Source organism: Dendrobates tinctorius, unplaced genomic scaffold (genome assembly GCF_039654945.1).
Source record: "Dendrobates tinctorius isolate UK_male_01 unplaced genomic scaffold, ASM3965494v1 ptg000084l, whole genome shotgun sequence".
NCBI lineage: Eukaryota > Metazoa > Chordata > Amphibia > Anura > Dendrobatidae > Dendrobates > Dendrobates tinctorius.
In genome coordinates, this window is record NW_027361752.1 from 32,073,495 (window position 1) to 32,092,532 (window position 19,038).

The 19,038-nt window shown below is 45.0% G+C and overlaps 1 protein-coding gene across 4 annotated transcripts in view; it reads right to left on the reverse strand.

Annotated features, from left to right (window-relative positions):
• The window catches only part of APP (amyloid beta precursor protein), a 321,957-nt gene that overhangs the window by 69,087 nt on the left and 233,832 nt on the right, over positions 1 to 19,038 (reverse strand). For 2 of the 4 annotated variants that reach the window (XM_073584514.1, XM_073584513.1), the window contains one exon: positions 18,648 to 18,850. In XM_073584514.1, the coding sequence (XP_073440615.1) occupies positions 18,648 to 18,850 (203 nt within the window). Of the gene's footprint in view, positions 1 to 10,369; positions 10,404 to 12,802; positions 12,806 to 13,536; positions 13,709 to 18,647; positions 18,851 to 19,038 lie in introns of all 4 variants that reach the window. The other 2 variants (XM_073584515.1, XM_073584516.1) reach the window with 2 other exon arrangements.

Genomic DNA, 19,038 nt, shown 5'->3' on the forward strand with positions numbered 1-19,038 from the left:
CGCTCGATCGCAGCAGTGAGGGGGTTAACAGCCAGGGGCGGTGGGGGCTCCGCTCCTAGCTGTCAGTGCAGGACGCTCAGCCACTGCAGCGCTGGGCTCCTACACTGATCAGGCAAGGAGAAGCTCAAATTTCAGCTTCTCTTGCTGATCACTGCTGTGTTTGGTCTGACAGATTGACCAACCAATCACAGCGCTGTGGGTGCAGGGACGGAGTGCAAGGATCCCTGCCCCCCTTCCTGTGCTTCTCAGCTGTCATAGACAGCTGTCGGCACTGAACTGAAACTCCGTGTTTACACGCAGTAACAGTTCAAAGGCAGGACGTGCAGAGTCCGTCATGGTGCTGAAAGTTTCCTCCTGCCATGACGGATTGTGCACGTCCATAGACATTAAGGGGTTAATCCTTATTTTATTGTTTTATTTTGATTGGGGTGAAGGGGGGGTGATTTGAACTTTTTAAAAAAATTTTAAACACTTTTTTTTTTACACTTTTGGTATACTTCAATAGCCTCCATAGGAGCTCCATAGGAGTCAAGAAGCATGCCACACTTGATTGGCTCTGCTACATATGGGCGATGAGCAGATTTAGCAGAGCTCAAATGCTGAGCCCTGTAAAACCCTGCCCACACCACTGATTGGCTGCTTTCTAGTGACAGCTGCTGATCAGTACTTGAGGCTTGGTTGGACTAGGAGGCACACGACACCTAGTCCTGTAGTGATAACCTCCTGCTGATAAAACACTGATTGTTTGAAACAGCAAAACACAACCTAGTAAGTGACACATCCCGGGAATCAGGCTCTCTGCTTCTATATTGTGCTGCTCTCTGATTATATAGCAAAAACTGCTGACAGATTTCTTTTAATCCTATTTCTATTGAAAGACCTTACTATAAATTAGCAGCTGTGCTCACATTGGCATTATAGCTTTCATTTTTTATCAATATATTTAATCAAAGCCTGTTCATGATCCACTAGACTCTTGTAATGCACCACCCATTGCTGGCTCAAAAATAAGCTAACTAAGAATGCATCAGTGAGCTCATGCCGACGGGGAGATTGTAACTCTTATCTGTCTCTCAGCACCTCTCGGCTGATTTACGACCACATAAAAGTTGAGCTGATCTTTGTTGTGATCATAAAGAGGAGATGAGATGAAAACAGATTAAAAAAAAAGAAAAAGTTACAAACTCTCGCTCACCTATTCTTTTATGTATTCTTTAGGTAGGTAGGGAAACTTTTAAAAATGACTGCAGTTAGTATGGCTTATATTTTCAAAGTAATTACATCAGTCACAAAAGGCGCAAAAGATCTATCTGAGGGAATATGGAAGCTTCAGCCTTTTGGTGGTAGGTTGCCACAAGTTGGAGAGGTCCACTTACTGACGTTGCCACAGACTGCCATGCAGTATTCCTCCGAATCAAAGTTGTTCCGGTTCCCTCCACATCCTCCATAAATGAACTGTACGCATTTCCTTTCAGTGACATCATAGAACCAGCGGGTGACCATTGCTTCACAAGGACCAGACTCAGCTTGCTCAGAGCATACCTCTAGTTATAAAATTTGGAGGAGCTAGGTTTAGTATATGTACAAAAATGTACTGTATTTTTTGCTTTATAAGACGCGTCTGATTATAAGACGCACCCCAAAATTTGGTGAAGAAAAAGAGAAAAAAATGTTTTTTTTATTTTAAATGGAGGTGTGTCTTATAATGCCAGTGTCCATCTTTCAAATCGTATATGTCCCTCATCCTGGTATTTATATAACCCCCATCCTGGTACATTGCCCCACATAGCACCCCCATCCTATCCTGGATATGGCCCCACCGGTCACTATATGCCCCCCTGCTGGCACTCACATGGCCCCCCCTCTCGCTATATGCCTCCCTGCTGGTACGCACACGGCCCTCGTCCCTATATTCCCCCTGCTGGCACACATTGTCCCCCGTCCCTTTATTCCCCCCTGCTGGCATTCACATGGCCCCCCCGTCACTAATTTCCCCCCTGCTGGTGCACATTGTCCCCCCCGTCCCTATATTCCCCCTGCTGGCACACATTGTCCCCCCCTCCATATATTCCCCCCTGCTGGCACACATTGTCCCCCCTCCATATATTCCCCCCTGCTGGCACACATTGTCCCCCCGGTCCTATAATCCCCCCTGCTGGTACACATTGTCCCCCCCCCCTCCATATATTCCCCCCTGCTGGCACACATTGTCCTCCCTCCATATAATCCCCCCTGCTGGCACACATTGTCCCCCCTCCATATATTCCCCCCTGCTGGCACACATTATCCCCCCCTCCATATAATCCCCCCTGCTGGCACACATTATCCCCCCCTCCATATATTCCCCCCTGCTGGCACACATTATCCCCCCCTCCATATAATCCCCCCTGCTGGCACACATTGTCCCCCCTCCATATATTCCCCCCTGCTGGCACACATTATCCCCCCCTCCATATATTCCCCCCTGCTGGCACACATTATCCCCCCCACCATATATTCCCCCCTGCTGGCACACATTATCCCCCCCTCCATATAATCCCCCCTGCTGGCACACATTGTCCCCCCTCCATATATTCCCCCCTGCTGGCACACATTATCCCCCCCTCCATATAATCCCCCCTGCTGGCACACATTGTCCCCCCTCCATATATTCCCCCCTGCTGGCACACATTATCCCCCCCTCCATATAATCCCCCCTGCTGGCACACATTATCCCCCCCTCCATATAATCCCCCCTGCTGGCACACATTATCCCCCCCTCCATATATTCCCCCCTGCTGGCACACATTATCCCCCCCTCCATATATTCCCCCCTGCTGGCACACATTATCCCCCCCTCCATATAATCCCCCCTGCTGGCACACATTATCCCCCCCTCCATATAATCCCCCCTGCTGGCACACATTGTCCCCCCTCCATATATTCCCCCCTGCTGGCACACATTATCCCCCCCTCCATATATTCACCCCTGCTGGCACACATTATCCCCCCCTCCATATAATCCCCCCTGCTGGCACACATTGTCCCCCCTCCATATATTCCCCCCTGCTGGCACACATTGTCCCCCCTCCATATATTCCCCCCTGCTGGCACACATTATCCCCCCCTCCATATAATCCCCCCTGCTGGCACACATTATCCCCCCCTCCATATATTCCCCCCTGCTGGCACACATTGTCCCACCTCCATATATTCACCCCTGCTGGAACGCATTGCCTCCCATCCCAATATTCCCCCCTGCTGACACACATGGCCTCTCATTCATATATTTCCCCCCTGCTGGCACACATTGTCCCCCCCATCCCTATATTTCCCCCCTGCTGGCAAGCACATGCTAAAATAATAAACAGTTAACTCACCTACTGAAGATCGCTCCTGCTCCCCCCTGGCTTACCTGTGTCTGTGCTGAGTCTGCTGTCATCCTCCTCCTGCAAGGCGCACGCAGCAGCAGCTCATTCAGGCAGCTCTTTGTAGCTACAGGACCATCCATGATGTGACCAATAGGAGCTGCTCAGCTGCGGTCATGTGACTTGCAGTGCATACTGGGAGTCATGTGACCGCAGGTCCTATTGGTCACATCATGCAAAGTCCTGAAGCGATGAGCTGCCTGAATGAGCTGCTGATGCCGCTCGCCCTGCAGGAGGAGGATGACAGCAGACTCAACACAGGAAAGCCACGGGGAAGCTGGAGCGATCATCACTAAGTGTCTATAGTGATGGGGGAGAATGCAGGCACATGTAATATGCATCACTCCTGTCTACCAACTCGGCGCTGTTTCAGCACCAAGGTGATGGACAGCGGGTGCAGTGAATATTACATGCGCCTAATGAGCGGGAGCACAGGACCTCCTGCTGTCTCTGCAGCCCCCATCCAGTCCGTTTTATGCACTCTTCGGCACTGTTATTGTCTGTTCCTGCATAACTGTCTAATAAAGATGTACTATTTTAATACTGGATCTGTAGTCGTACATTAGTGGCTTTTTCCACCACCCTTTGATTATTTGTTCTTAGCGATTGATCTACATTTTATGTCCTGTACAACGGTGGAGGCACCTAGGTGTAAAACAGAAATGCCAGGAACATGTCCTCTAGCACTGGTTGTATTCATGAGCATTTTTCTTGATCTCCATCTTTCTGGTAGTATCAATGACTCAAAAGCTTGATGATGAAATATCCACCTGGATATTTGGATACCTTTCTGCTGCCAACCCATGGACCTTAGGACCAAACTATGTAGACAGACAATAGAAAAACTAAGTAATTTGCGCAATATAATATGCTAAAAGATATAACACTGTTTTCGAATGTCATAATTTGGGATTATCCAATACTATGTATGTACAGTGCCTTGCAAAAGTATTCGGCTCCCTGGAACTTTTCAACCTTTTCCCACATATCATGCTTCAAACAAAGATACCAAATGTAAATTTTTGGTGAAGAATCAACAACAAGTGGGACACAATTGTGAAGTTGAACGAAATTTATTGGTTATTTTAAATTTTTGTGGAAAGTCAAAAACTGAAAAGTAGGGCGTGCAATATTATTCAGCCCCTTTACTTTCAGTGCAGCAAACTCACTCCAGAAGTTCATTGTGGATCTCTGAATGATCCAATGTTGTCCTAAATGACTAATGATGATAAATATAATCCACCTGTGTGTAATCAAGTCTCCGTATAAATGCACCTGCTCTGTGATAGTCTCAGGGTTCTGTTTGATGCACAGAGAGCATCATGAAAACCAAGGAACACAACAGGCAGGTCCGTGATACTGTTGTGGAGAAGTTTAAAGCCGGATTTGGATACAAAATGATTTCCAAAACTTTAAACATCCCAAGGAGCATTGTGCAAGCAATCACATTGAAATGGAAGGAGTATCATACCACTGCAAATCTACCAAGACCCCGCCGTCCCTCTAAACTTTCATCTCAAACAAGGAGAAGACTGATCAGAGATGCAGCTAAGAGGCCCCTGATCACTCTGGATGAACTGCAGAGATCTACAGCTGAGGTGGGACAGTCTGTCCATAGGACAACAATCAGTCGTACACTGCACAAATCTGGCCTTTATGGAAGAGTGGCAAGAAGAAAGCCATTTCTCAAAGATATACATAAAAAGTGTTGTTTAAAGTTTGCAACAAGCCACCTGGGAGACACAGCAAACATGTGGAAGAAGGTGCTCTGGTCAGATGAAACCAAAATCGAACATTTTGGCAACAATGCCAATTGATATGTTTGGCGTAAAGGCAAAACAGCTCATCACCCTGAACACACCATCTCCACTGTCAAACATGGTGGTGGCAGCATCATGGTTTGGGCCTCCTTTTTTTCAGAAGGGACAGGGAAGATGGTTAAAATTGATGGGAAGATGGATGGAGCCAAATACAGGACCATTCTTGAAGAAAACCTGTTGGAGTCTGCAAAAGAGCTGAGACTAGGACAGAGATTTGTCTTCCAACAAAACAATGATCCCAAGCAAAGCAAAATCTTCCATGGAATGGTTCACAAATAAACGTATCCAGGTGTTAGAATGGCCAAGTCAAAGTCCAGACCTGAATCCAATCGAGAATCTGTGGAAAGAGCTAAAAACTGCTGTTCACAAACGATCTCCATCAAACCTCACTGAGCTCGAGCGGTTTGCCAAGGAAGAATGGGCAAGAATTTCAGTCTCTTGATGGACAAAACTGAAAGAGACATACCCCAAGCGACTTGCAGCTGTAATCGCAGCAAAAGGTGGCGCAACAAAGTATTAAGTTAAAGGGGCCGAATAATATTGCACGCCCCACTTTTCAGTTTTTGAATTTCCACAAAAATTTAAAATAACCAATAAATTTCGTTCAACTTCACAATTGTGTTCCACTTGTTGTTGATTCTTCACCAAATATTTACATTTGGTATCTTTATGTTTGAAGCATGATATGTGGGAAAAGGTTGAAAAGTTCCAGGGGCCGAATACTTTCGCAAGGCACTGTAAACTTTAGGCTGCCTGCAGATTTTCTACTAGTAGTCTGCACTGCCAATTTGGTCCTAAGGAGCACTTAGCACGATGAATTTCTACCATTTTGTTTCTCCATTCCACAGATTTTCACAGCCATGTGCAATTTTAAATGTTTCCTTTAGTGCACTGTATATATCATTTCTGTAATTGGTTTTAACAAAATGTTTCACCTTTTCTCTTTTGCAGCTTGCATGTATTACATTACACTGCAAGCTGCTCAGTTCTGTTCAGTGTCAATCTCAAAGCAGTCTTCCAGAACCTTACTCTCCTAAATGTAAATTTAAACTAAAATCTGACTTGATTTTAAGTGACCATTTTGATTTGATTTAGGCTTGCATTACCTTTTACGAAACGAGAAGAGTGAGAGGTGCTTCTAGGTTACCAATGTGTCAAAGCAGACAGCGATAACCGCAGACAGGCTGCATTTATCAGTCACGGATTAGACTCAATCATTTTTAAGAAATATGACTGTAATTTAGACTTTTCGTTTAATAAGCCAAAATGTGACATTTAACAGATTTGGATTTCTAAAAATTATTCAATTGTCAGTGTACTTTCAGACAATTTGATCTCAATGGATAATGTGATAAAAACACTTCATATATAACCCTCCAAAATCACTGTAAGGGCCAACCAGTCTTCCAACTGGCGGTTTACTGCATACTGTCATCTGGAATCCAGTACTAGAGACGTTAGGAAGGATTATAGCAAATGGGGGCTTATCCTCGTCTCTCTAGAGGAAGTGGAGGCATGTCATTGTATCTCTAGAGCAACGTTTCCCAAACTCCAGTACTCACGGCCCCAACAGATCATGTTTTCAGGATTTCCTTAGTAATGCCCAGCTTCTGATGTTTTGATGATTATTCCATCACCTGTGCAATACTGAGGAAATCCTGAAAACATGATCTATTGGGGGTCTCGAGGACTAGAGTTTGGGAAAAACTGCTCTAGAGAAAGTGGGGCATGTTCTCGTCTCTCTAAAGCTGGGGTGGGGAACCTTTTTCCATCCGGAGGCCATTTGAAAATTTCTACCCTCATTCGAGGCCCACACAAAAATGATCACCTTGAAAATTACCCCGGTATATTTAGTCGAACAATTAATTACGGTAACTCACCCTTAATGTGACGGCGGAGCTGCTTCTCCATTACTGGGGGATATATATATCACAGGTGGTAGGATATACAGTACTCGGGGGGGATATACAGCACTTTCGGGGTAAATGCAGCACTGGGAAATATACACATCACTTTGGGGGGCACATAGAGCTGTGGGGGACAGGGATCGTCGGGGAGGCTCACAGATAACCGGGGGGGGGGGGACAGATCACAGAGGGGTGACACGAAGATCACAGGGGTGGAGCACAGAGATCACAGGGGTGCATATAGCTGGGGGGCACATAGCTTTGGGTGACAGATCACAGGGGGCACATGGGAGCACAAACATCACAGGGGGTACATAGCAGGGGGGCACATAGATAGCAGGGTGCACAAAGCTGGAAGCCACAGATATCACAGGGGTGCACATAGCTGGGGGCACAGAGATCACAGGGGGCATATAGCTGGAGGGCACAGATATCCATAGATATCACATGGGGAAACAGCTGGGGGACACAGATAGGAGGGCACAGAGATCACAGGGGGGCATATAGCTGGGGTGGCACAGATCACAGGGGGGCACATAGCTGGAAGGCACAGATCACAGGGGGTATATATAGGTCGGGGCACAGATCACATGTGGAAACATAGCTGGGGGGCACAGAGATCATGGGGGGCACCTAGCTGCATAGCTGGGGGGGGCACAGATTACAAGCAGAAAAGCACATAGCTGCCAGCAATGAGATCCCTGGGGAAGCACAGAGCTGCGGGCATGTACAGAGATTGCTGTGGACTCTCTGGCAGCATCTCCTCTTCCGGGACATGTGGATGGGAGAGCAATGGGCGCTAATCCCGCCCACCCAGACGACGTCATCATTCATATGCAGGGCAGGCAGCGTTTTGTAATGAACGCTGCGTGTCGTGCACTTGGGGGTTAAAGGGCCGGCAGCTGACAGGATACAGCTGCCGCTCGAGCATTGGGGACTCCAAGGACCTGACTGCGGGCCGCATGAAAAGCCACTGCGGGCCGCATGCAGCCCGCGGGCCAGAGGTTCCCCACCCCTGCTCTAAAATAAGTGGGGGCTTGTCCTCGTCTCTCTAAAGGCAGAGGGGGCATGGCCTCCTGCCTACAGGAAGTGGGGCATGGCCTCCTGCCTACAGGAAGTGGGGCATGGCCTCCTGCCTACAGGAAGTGGGGCATGGCCTCCTCCCTACAGGAAGTGGGGCATGGCCTCATCCCTACAGGAAGTGGGGCATGGCCTCATCCCTACAGGAAGTGGGGCATGGCCTCGTCCCTACAGGAAGTGGGGCATGGCCACATCTCTCTATAGGAAGTGGGAGGCATGTTTCTCTATAGGATGTGTGGGCATATCCGTATCTCTACAGGAAGTGGAGCATGGCCTCATCTCTCTACAGTAAGTGAAGTCATGTCCTAGTCTCTACAGGAAGTGGGGGCATGTCCTCGTCTCTCTACAGGAAGTGGGGGCAGGTCCTCGTCTCTCTACAGGAAGTGGGGGCATGTCAACGTCTCTCTACAGGAAGCGGGGGAATGTCCTTGACTCTCTACATCAGGGGTGGGGAATCTTTTTTCTGCCAAGGGCCATTTGGATATTTATATCATCCTTCGGGGCCATACAAATTGTGAGTTAATTCCACCCACATAGTACGTCTTGACGTTAGCACTGGGGTCAGGACATAATCTTTCATTGAATGTGTCTCAAAGCAAGAAAAATGAATGGGTCAGCAGCCATCAAAATACAGCTGCCTGCCCAAGTACTACAATTCCCAGGAATCTGACTATGGGCTGGATAAAAGGTCATTGAGGGCAGTTTCCATGGGCCTGAAGTTCCCCATCCTTGCTCTACAGGAAGCGGGGGCATGTCCTCATTTTTCTACAGCTAGTGGGGATAAATCGCCTCTCTACAGGAAGTGAAAGCATGTCCTCGTCTCTCCACAAGAAGTGGTTTCATGTCCTTGTCCCTCTACAGGAAGTGGGGGTGTGCCCTTGAACCTCTACAGGAAGTGGGGGGTTGTTCTTGTCCCTCTACAAGAAGTTGGCGTGTGTCCTTGTCCATCTACAGGAAATGAGGTCATTCCATTGTCTCTCTACAGGAAGTGGGGTGCTATCCTTGTCTTTCAACAGGAAGTGGGGGGAGTGTACTTATCTCTACAGGAAATGGGGGTATATCCTTGTGTGACTTCTGGAGTGGACCCTCTGGGTCGTGGCACCAACCCACCCAGGGCGAGCTGACCTCGTGAGGACCACACCCTATACAGGGAGTGTCAGGGGCAAGCCCTAGGGGATAAGGTACCACAACTGCTGGAATCAGGTGGCCAGCTCACAGGAGACACAAATGAGTGTGTCTGCAGGATGCAACTGGAAATGTGCAGAAAACAGGAGTGTGCAAAGCGTGGACACAGTGGTATGCAGGGTATAGGACAGTACAGGGCTCAGGACAATTCAAAGCGTGTACATGGTATTGCGCTAGATACTGGATAGCGCAAAGCGAGTACACGGGAGCACGTATGGCACACACTGACAAGAACGCCCGGGTGCGGGCAAAGCAGGGCGCGTGCAAGGGAGCACAACAGAGCACAAGGCTAAACAGAGCGCATGCTGGGAAGCACAACCCGAGTACAGGGCTAGGCAGAGCACGTGCTGGGAAGCACACCAGAGTACAGGGTTAGGCAAAGCGAGTGCAGGGAAGCACGTCTAAGTGCAAGGCAAGACAGAGGGTGTGCTGAGAAGCACGACAGGAACATAGGACTAGAGCAGAGCACGAGCAGAGAAGCACAACAGGGCACAGTACAGGAGCCGAGGGTGTGCTAGGGAGCACAGCAGAGCAGAGTGCAGGAACAGAGCATGTGCTAAGAAGCACGGCAAGGCAGAGTACAGGAACGGAGTGTGTGCTAGGAAGGACGGCAAAGCACAAGTAAGAGGACCTGACTAAAGCGCACAGCCGAGCTAGGACCAAACAGACCAAGCCAGGAAGCACAACAATAATCAGTCACCTTTCATAGGAAGAGGTAGCCTGATAAAGGACAAGAGCACAGGGACTTCCGGGTCAGGTCCTCCAGAACCATAGAGATGGCATGGCTGCAGTCAGAGCTGAGAAGAGCGCGCATGCGCACTAGCAACGTTGTGCAGCCATGGGACTAGATGTGAGAGTTGTGCGTGCGCACCCGACAGGGCCCCCGGAGCGGCCGCGGCACCGGAAGTGGTGACGTCGGGTGCAGGGTCCCAGCCCCAGGAGAGAGCGACGAGACACCTTGTCTATGTACAGGAAGTGGGTCTGGGTCTGTCTTTCTGCTCCTGCTCTCCTGTTTATCAAACTGCATACAGACATTACAGAGATGTGGGCTTCCCTTTCAGGGCAAGCAAGCCATTGGATATTGGCAGGTGAAGCAATGAAAGTTCCAGCTGCAATAGCAGGATCAAGACATGAATATGAGTTCAAGAGTTACCACAGTATTGCCTCTGTAGCATATAGTATTGTTCTACTGTGAAAGTGGTATTCTAGATTTATCTCAATTTATAACCTTGAGAGGAATACCTCTGCAAGACCTCAGTACAACATAGAAAATAACCGGTTGATGCAGAGTATGAACATCTCCTATGACAATCTATATCTAGAACATAGTGACTGCAAGTCAACCCTGGATTGCAAATTTAGAGGGGAAAAAAAGAGAGACATCCAATGTTACTGAGGAATAATACATTCACTTCACGCTCCTCATTTCACATAATCTGCACCTTTCTTTGAATGATGTCTGAATGTAAAATTTATGTTGCCCGATTTCAGAAAGCCTGTATTAAAAGGTTAAACTCATGCATGCTTAAGTACCGCCATATAGAGTCTAATGATAGATGCTTACCATTCATTACTGAAAAATGAATCTCGGCAGAATGAATATTATAATGCAGGTTAATATTCTATTTTGAAAATGTTAAAACACATCTCTATCATCTCTCGCCTCAATCCGTCTCGCATGTGTCCATGACTATTGCTCGCTCTCAGCCTTTCTCTGTGATTACTGCTGCCGTTAGTCCTCTTATTCACACCCTTTCCACTTACCAGTGTCCCTCACACACAATTTACCACGCTTCTTCACTGTCCAACTACAGTTCTCTGTACTTCCGGGCCTGTCTCTCTCCATCTACTGCTCACCCCCTAGTTGTTTGGTTTCCATTCTATGTATTTGCTCATCCGTTCACCTCTCCGACTAACACGCATCAGCTCGCCACCGATCATACTCTCCCTTGCACTATTTTTCATCTGCCTCAAACTCTCTCTCTGCGCTCTTGCTCTCCACATACAGATGCTCACTCTTCCCTTTCCTAGAATTTTGTTAAGAATCTCAATTTCTAATGATCGTCTCGAAACGCGTCAATTCACATCAAAATCGCAGAGAGGCTACACATACTGTAGCATGATCATCTCCAGAAAATACTGAGAAGTCATGTTTTTTTTTCCTTCAATGCCAATCATCTTCTACCAGTCATCTTGGGATTTTTAGAGTCAAGGAAAAAAGTAAGGAAACATGTATCTACCACTCTCCCTTGCTATTTAATCTTTATCAATCAATAACTCACTGTCAAACACTCTTCTTTTTCTCCATTTACTGCTTTTCATCTACCTCTGACTATCCCTTTGTGCATGTCACTCACCTTTGCTCTCTATCTACCATTTTCCTTGGCTCTTTACCTATCACTTCCATGCACTAGGGCCCAATACACATTAGACCAAGGAAAGGAAGGATCAGCCGACAATCTAATGTGTATGGAGTAAAGATAGGTGAATTTATGAAAGTGAAATTTAATTCTACTTAAATTTAAAAAAAAAAAAATCTACATTCTGGAAAACAGTTTTTTGTTTTTTTTTTAAATTCAGTCTGCAGCCGCCATCTTGCTAGTAGGTAGAAAACCAGCAAAACGTTAAAAAAGAAAAAAAAAAAAAAAAAACATACCTCATCGCTCATCTGTCTGTCCACCCCATTGCTCCCCGTTCCTCCATCACACCTCATCTCAGGCAAGGAGTTCACTCTAGGCTGGGGCTTCAGCTTGAGAGCAGGCCCTAAAGTTTACCGCACATGCTTCAGGGTCTACTGCAAGTCACTGCCTTGAGTAAAAATGGAGATGGGAATTCTGGCAGCTGGCCGCTTACCCCTTCGGTGTCGGTTGGCCGCTCACCCCTCTGGCCACCTCTGCTGCTCCTTACCAGCTGTCTGGTTCTCCACCACACCACATCTCCGGCCCAGTGTTAACTTCTGATACATCTCTGCCAAGGTATTAACTCTAGACCTGGGTTTCTGGCTAGGTAAGTAGGCCCAGGAGTTCACTGCACATGCCAACGGCCAAAGACCCAGCTCAGAGATGTGGCGCAATGGAGGTGTGGAGGACCAGACATCAGGTAAGGAGCAGTAGGAGTAGCCGGAGAGATGAGTGGTGAAGTGAGTATGAGTCTGTTTTTCTTTTGACATCTTACGTTTATTATGCTCCAAGGTCTGAAGAGACCTCACAGCATAGCATGGAGCGCTCAATTCATGGAGAATAACTTCACGCAAATTAAATTTCCAGGGAAAACCATCACGCTTTGTCGATTTCCTCTGCTTCCTATGGCATCACGTCAACAGAGCAGTTCCTTCTCTTCTGCTCTGTCGACGGGGCGTCGCAACCAGTGTCATGTTGATTGACAGCCAGCTCCCAGAATTTACCTGCTCACATAAGTAAAGTCTGACAACGTGAATGTTTTTCTACAATCATCTCCTAATATTTATCTTACAGTGATATAAAAGATAGACCAACGATTTAGTTGGATATGCATGGAGAGAATTTTGAATGGCATCTTAGCAAAGTGCAAGCATTTGATTGGGACATAAACGATTAATGTTCACTAAACCAAGGGAAAAATTTAAGTATATGTGACAGCTCTAGAAATTGATGAGCTTTTCCTAATCCATATTCTATTATTCTTACAAAACTGTTTCCAAGAGAACAGAAGCAACCTGGCTTCATCTGCTTAAAATATGAAGTTCCTCTTTGCATTTATCAACTTAATTAACTTACTAAGTGCATCCTCATAAATTTCCAGACACAAACTCTTCCACGGGAACAATAATTATCTGGCGAGAGACAAACTACTAAAAAATGTTTATGAAAAAAAAAAAAGAAAAAGTCCCAAAGGCAGGAGAAGAAGTGTTAGTGCCTCAGAGTGCACAGCCGATGTGTTAGTCTCACACACACACAACACAGATCTGCCACTATTCATGCTTCCAATCAATGGAGTTAATAAGGTAAAAAAACAAAAACATGACATAAGGAGAAAGAAGCAGTTAACATCAGGAACTGGAAAAGGTTAGTTACGGGCCCATTATGGACCAACAGGATGCAGTTGGTTATAGGGAGCAGAGCCTGTGGTGGTAGGTTGCCACAAGTTGGAGAGGTCCACTTACTGACGTTGCCACAGACTGCCATGCAGTATTCCTCCGAATCAAAGTTGTTCCGGTTCCCTCCACATCCTCCATAAATGAACTGTACGCATTTCCTTTCAGTGACATCATAGAACCAGCGGGTGACCATTGCTTCACAAGGACCAGACTCAGCTTGCTCAGAGCATACCTCTAGTTATAAAATTTGGAGGAACTAGGTTTAGTATATGTACAAAAATGTATCTCTCTCTACAGAATTATTTTTTTTAAGCAGGTGGTACAATCATGGAGAGGAATGGACCAGCGAGTCATCTCCATCTTTCTGATAGTATCAATGACTCAAAAGATTGAGGATGAGTTCCACCTGGATATTTGGATACCTTTCTACTGCCAGTCCATGGACCTTAGGACCAAACTAAGACAGACAATAGAAAAACTCTAGAAAGTAATTTGTGCAATATAATATGCTAAAAGATATAATTCTGCCTTCGAATGTCATAATTTGGGATTATCCAGTACTACGTATGTAAATTTTATGCTGCCTGCAGACTTTATACTAGTCGTCTGCACTGTCAATTTGGTCCTAGGGAGCACTTAGCACGATGAATTTCTACCGTTTTTTTTCTCCATTCCACAGATTTCCACAGCCATGTGCAATTTTAAATATTTCCTTTAGTGCACTGTATATATTTTACATATTTCTGTAATTGGTTTTGACAAAAAGTTTCACCTTTTTTCTTTTGCAGCTTGCATGCATTACATTACACTGCAAGCTGCTCATTTCTGTTCAGTGTCAATCTCAAAGCAGTCTTCCTGTTCTCAGCCTCCAGAACAATACTCTCCTCTCCTAAATCTAAATTTAAGCTCAAATCTCACTTGATTTTAACGGACCGTTTTTGATTCGATGTAGGCTTGAATTACCTTTTACGAAAAGAGAGGAGTGGGAGGTGCTTCAGACTGACCTGAGAAAAGCATCGAGCAGCTTGTAGTGTATTGAAATTAAGCAATCTGCAGGAGAAGAAAAAAATAACTCCACTATTATTACTGGGGGTTAGGCTGTTAAGACTCCACCGATTCCGGGGGCGCCTAATTCCCCTGTGTGAATTGAGTAATAGTGAGCATGTGTGGCCACCACTCCGACAGACAGTGACTAGAGCGCTGGCTGCACATGCTCACTACTGCTTCATTTACGCAGGGGGATTTTGGCACCCTTCTTCTTGTGATGGGTGGGAGTCAGACTCCAAGCGATCATACATTTATCACCTATCCTGTCGATAAGTGACATATGTGCTTTATGGGCCAATCTTTTCAGCCTTATATACTTAGTCCTGGTAAACAGAGACATAAAACAGTTATCCCACGATTGTCTCTTGAAAGCATATCCATCTCTATAGGAAAAACCAGAATGGAAACTGGTGACTGCATGACAATGGATTTAACATGCACAACTGTGTCTGCGGATACATCAGTTTTCTGTGCACTATAAAGATTTGCACGCAGCTGTGTAACGGCACTGGCAATTAACGTCACGTACCAATCCCACAAAAGATAATTTGCTTTATAGGGGGAAGATGGCAGCGCATTACTACAATGCACTAAAAAGAGCGATTTACATTTGCAATTATCCTAGCAAACTGCTTGCTATGAAATCTTCATTCAAAAAAATAAACCTCTCCCAGGACTCGAAGAATAAGCGTTGGAATGGGAGACAATATTTTTTTTTGTCCGAGCCTTTTAGCAGCAAAGAAAAAACTGATGGGCAATAATTTGGTCCTTTCTGTTCAGGAGATCATGGAGATGGCTACAGTGGACGGCCAACACTCCGAGCAGCCCGGTGACCGCTGCCAGAGAAGAGATGTCACACAAAGTGACTTGCTTCCAAAATCCAAAGATTACACACTCTTATAAATACATCTCGTCTACACATTACAAGAGAGATTTGGGATTTCTGAATTAACCTATCGACATCTGAAGAGTGACATGAACGAACGTGCTGAGATAAGGTGCTATCTGAGCATGCTCGGGTGCTAACCGAGTGCCTTTGGCGTGCTCAAAAAATATGTTCAAGCCCCCGCGGCTGCATGTCTCATGGCTGTTCAACAGCCAGAACACATGGATGGATTGCCTGTTTGTCATGTAATCCCTGCATGTGTTGCGACTGTCGATCAGCAGCGGGGACTCGAATATATAATTCGAGCAATCCAAAGACACTCAGTTAACACACGACCATGCTCGGCTAACACCTTATCCGAGCACGTTCACTCATGAGTAGACAGCAGCCACATGTCGGGGCAAAGATCTTGATTCCAGCGATGTGTCACTTAGTTTACTGGGTGCAGCAGTTGTGATACAATCACTGTTTTCTCTGCTATAGATTTAGCAGAGCTCAAATGCTGAGCCCTGTATAACCCCGCCCACACCACTGTTTTCTAGTGACAGCTGCTGATCAGTACTTGGGGCTTGGTTGGACTAGGAGGCACATGACACCTAGTCCTGTAGTGATAACCTCCTGCTGATAAAACACTGATTGTTTAAAACAGCAAAACACAACATCTCGGGAATCAGGCTCTCTGCTTCTACATCATGCTGCTCTCCGATTATATAGCAAAGACTGCTGACAGATTCCCTTTAATCCTATTTCTAGTGAAAGACCTTACTATAAATTTCCAGCTATGCTTACATTGGCATTATGGCTTCCATTTTTTTTATCAATATATTTCATCAAAGCCTGTTCATGATCCACTAGACTCTTCTTTTTTTTTTTTTGCTTTTAAATCCTATCAATTCTATTTTTACTTTTAATGGATTGAAAACAGTCCCAGAAAAATTTTTTTTTTAGGGGATTTTAATTTAAATTGTTTCATGTACTTAAACTTTGTTTGCACCATTTGGTTTCCATTGTAATGCACTACCCATTGCTGGCTGAAAAATAAGCAAACTACTGAGCTCATGCCGACGGGGAGATTGTAACTTTTATCTGTCTCTCAGCACCTCTCGGCTGATTTACGACCAGGTGAAAGTTGAGCTGATCTTTGTTGTGATCATAAAGAGGAGCTGAGATGAAAACAGATTAAGAAAAGAAAGTTACAAACTCTTGCTCACCAATTTTTTAGGTAGGTAGAGAAATTGTAAAAATGATTGCAGAGTTATATTTTCAAAGTAAACACATCAGTCTCATATGGCCAAAAGATCTATTTGAGGTAATATGAAGTTTCCTTAGAAACACGAGACAGCCCAAAAAATGTGTTTCCATTTATTTCAGAAAAAAACCAAAACAAAACCAGGGGACATTTGCAATAAGACTCTTGACCTAACATTGCCTTAAAATGAAGAATTTCCCCGTATCTTGCACCATACGTAGATAATAAAGGATAAGAAGAAAATAAATTATTTTCACCATGTAAACCATATAAATCAGGAGTGATAAATCTCCATACAGAAAGGTAAATGCAACAATAATTCACATTCAGTTTCATCACATAACCATCAAATCGGATGAAATGCATTTGCAGAAGCATTCACGCCGCAGTAATAATATAATCTAGCGATAAATAAACTTGCTAAAAAAATAAAACTATAAGATAAAAATAAAATATCAGTCATAAACTTTAATTGTTCATAAAACTAACATAAAATATGACGTTTGTCATAAACCGAAAGCATAAAAAAGCGAAATACCGAGGACGAGATGTTTTTTTTCTTCCAGGATCATGATGGTTTGTTATAGCTCCCTGGACATAACTTCTTATAAGAGTTTTAAGAACGCTCACTATTATACAGGTATGAGGGAAACGTGCGCCATTTATTACATCATTGCAGGCACATAGTGTTAGAGTTATTCTCGTGCTCGCAGTCCAGGAGCTTGACGCTAAGGAGGAGGGCAATGCATACCTTATGATTAAAGAGCGCCTGTCGATTGCTCATAAAATTTGAGTTAAAAAAAAATTTCTTGAAAAAATTCTTGAGCTCCCCTGAATATGTCGCTTTTTTCTGTTTTGCACTACGTCATTCTATTGCAGAGATATTCATATTTGTTTCTTCTGGGGAGCACTAGGTGAACTCACTGTTGCAATGCAACTTGGCATTTCTGCACAGTCTTCTCTGCCGACCTGGACTTTTATACGCCCTCTCAGATGCTGCCCATCACAGCTTAGCAGAGTGAGAGGCTGCCAAGCTGCTAGATCAGCTGCTGACCTGTGACTGGCAGCGTGTGGGAGGGAATGAAAACGCACGCCCCCCAGAGAAGACTGAAGAAACGTCCAATTGTTCTGCAAGCAGAGATTTCACATAGTGCACTCCAAAAGAAACAAATGTGGATCTCTCTGAGTGATGCTTGGTTTTACAAGTGCTATTATGCGATACTCACCTATGAAGAACACTAATAGTTCAGAACAGTGGCATAGATAAGTCACTGGCCCGAAAGCTGGTGCCCCTGCTGTACATGCATGTTCATGTTGGTGGACTAGGCCTGCCCATTGCGGTATCCAATAACTGGTCCACAAAACGCCGTCATTATAACTGTATTCATTTTGTCTTATATTACTAAAATAGTCCACTTTTTTTTCAGCTTCGCTGTCCCATTGATCCCTTCTGGTCTCGCAGCAATGATGTCACACCAATCACTGGCCTCAGTAATCACATGACCAACAGACGTGACATCATCACTAAAGGACTGGAGGGATTAACAGAAAGGAGGTGACGGAGTAGAGCGGGATCAATCAAGTGAGTAATGGTTTGTATATTATTTTACAACAAATCCTGCTTTTGGGAAACTTCTTCAAAATCCTTGAACATCCGTTTAATTTTCAATAGTTAGTCATGTCTGATAAGTGGGCACCTAAGTACGCTGGATTATCAGAATTTAAAAAAAAAAAAAAAAATACTATGTTCTTCTAAAGTATTTGTCCTTAAATGTGACCCAAAATGAGATGAATAAAGGTCATTAAGATCAAAACATGGTCCGAGTATGGACAAGCTGCCAGTCTCTTGACCTGAACTTAACCTCAAAAGCATATAAGAGGCTATTGACTTCAGTGAAGTCTGGACATCGTGTCCAGTCAACCAACTGTCATGGACATCTAAATTCGGGCCTAAGAACTATTAAAAAAAAAGACATGAGTAGTGCAATTACCTCTGACAACTTCTTCTACGGATTCTGTAGTTGTAGTAGTGGTTGTGGCAATGCTCGTTGTCCTCTCAGTGGCTTCCTCAAAGGGTTCTTCAGGTTCTTCCTCCATATCTTCTCCATCATCTTCATCGTCATCAACTTCTTCTTCCTCAACTTCTACAACCTCTTCCTCTTCTTCTTGACGTCCTTGAAGGGCTTTGTCATCACTGAAAAATAATTAAAAAACTTTCACTTTGTATCTAGGGGAGCTACCAGATCCAAGCAGCAAAAAAATCCACACATTTTCAATCTACTACCCATTGGTGAAGATCTGTGAGGTCACTGCCTTCCACCGATACAGAAAACTCTACTTGTGCTGCAATCAGCATTTAACACATTTGATTAGGAGAGGTTT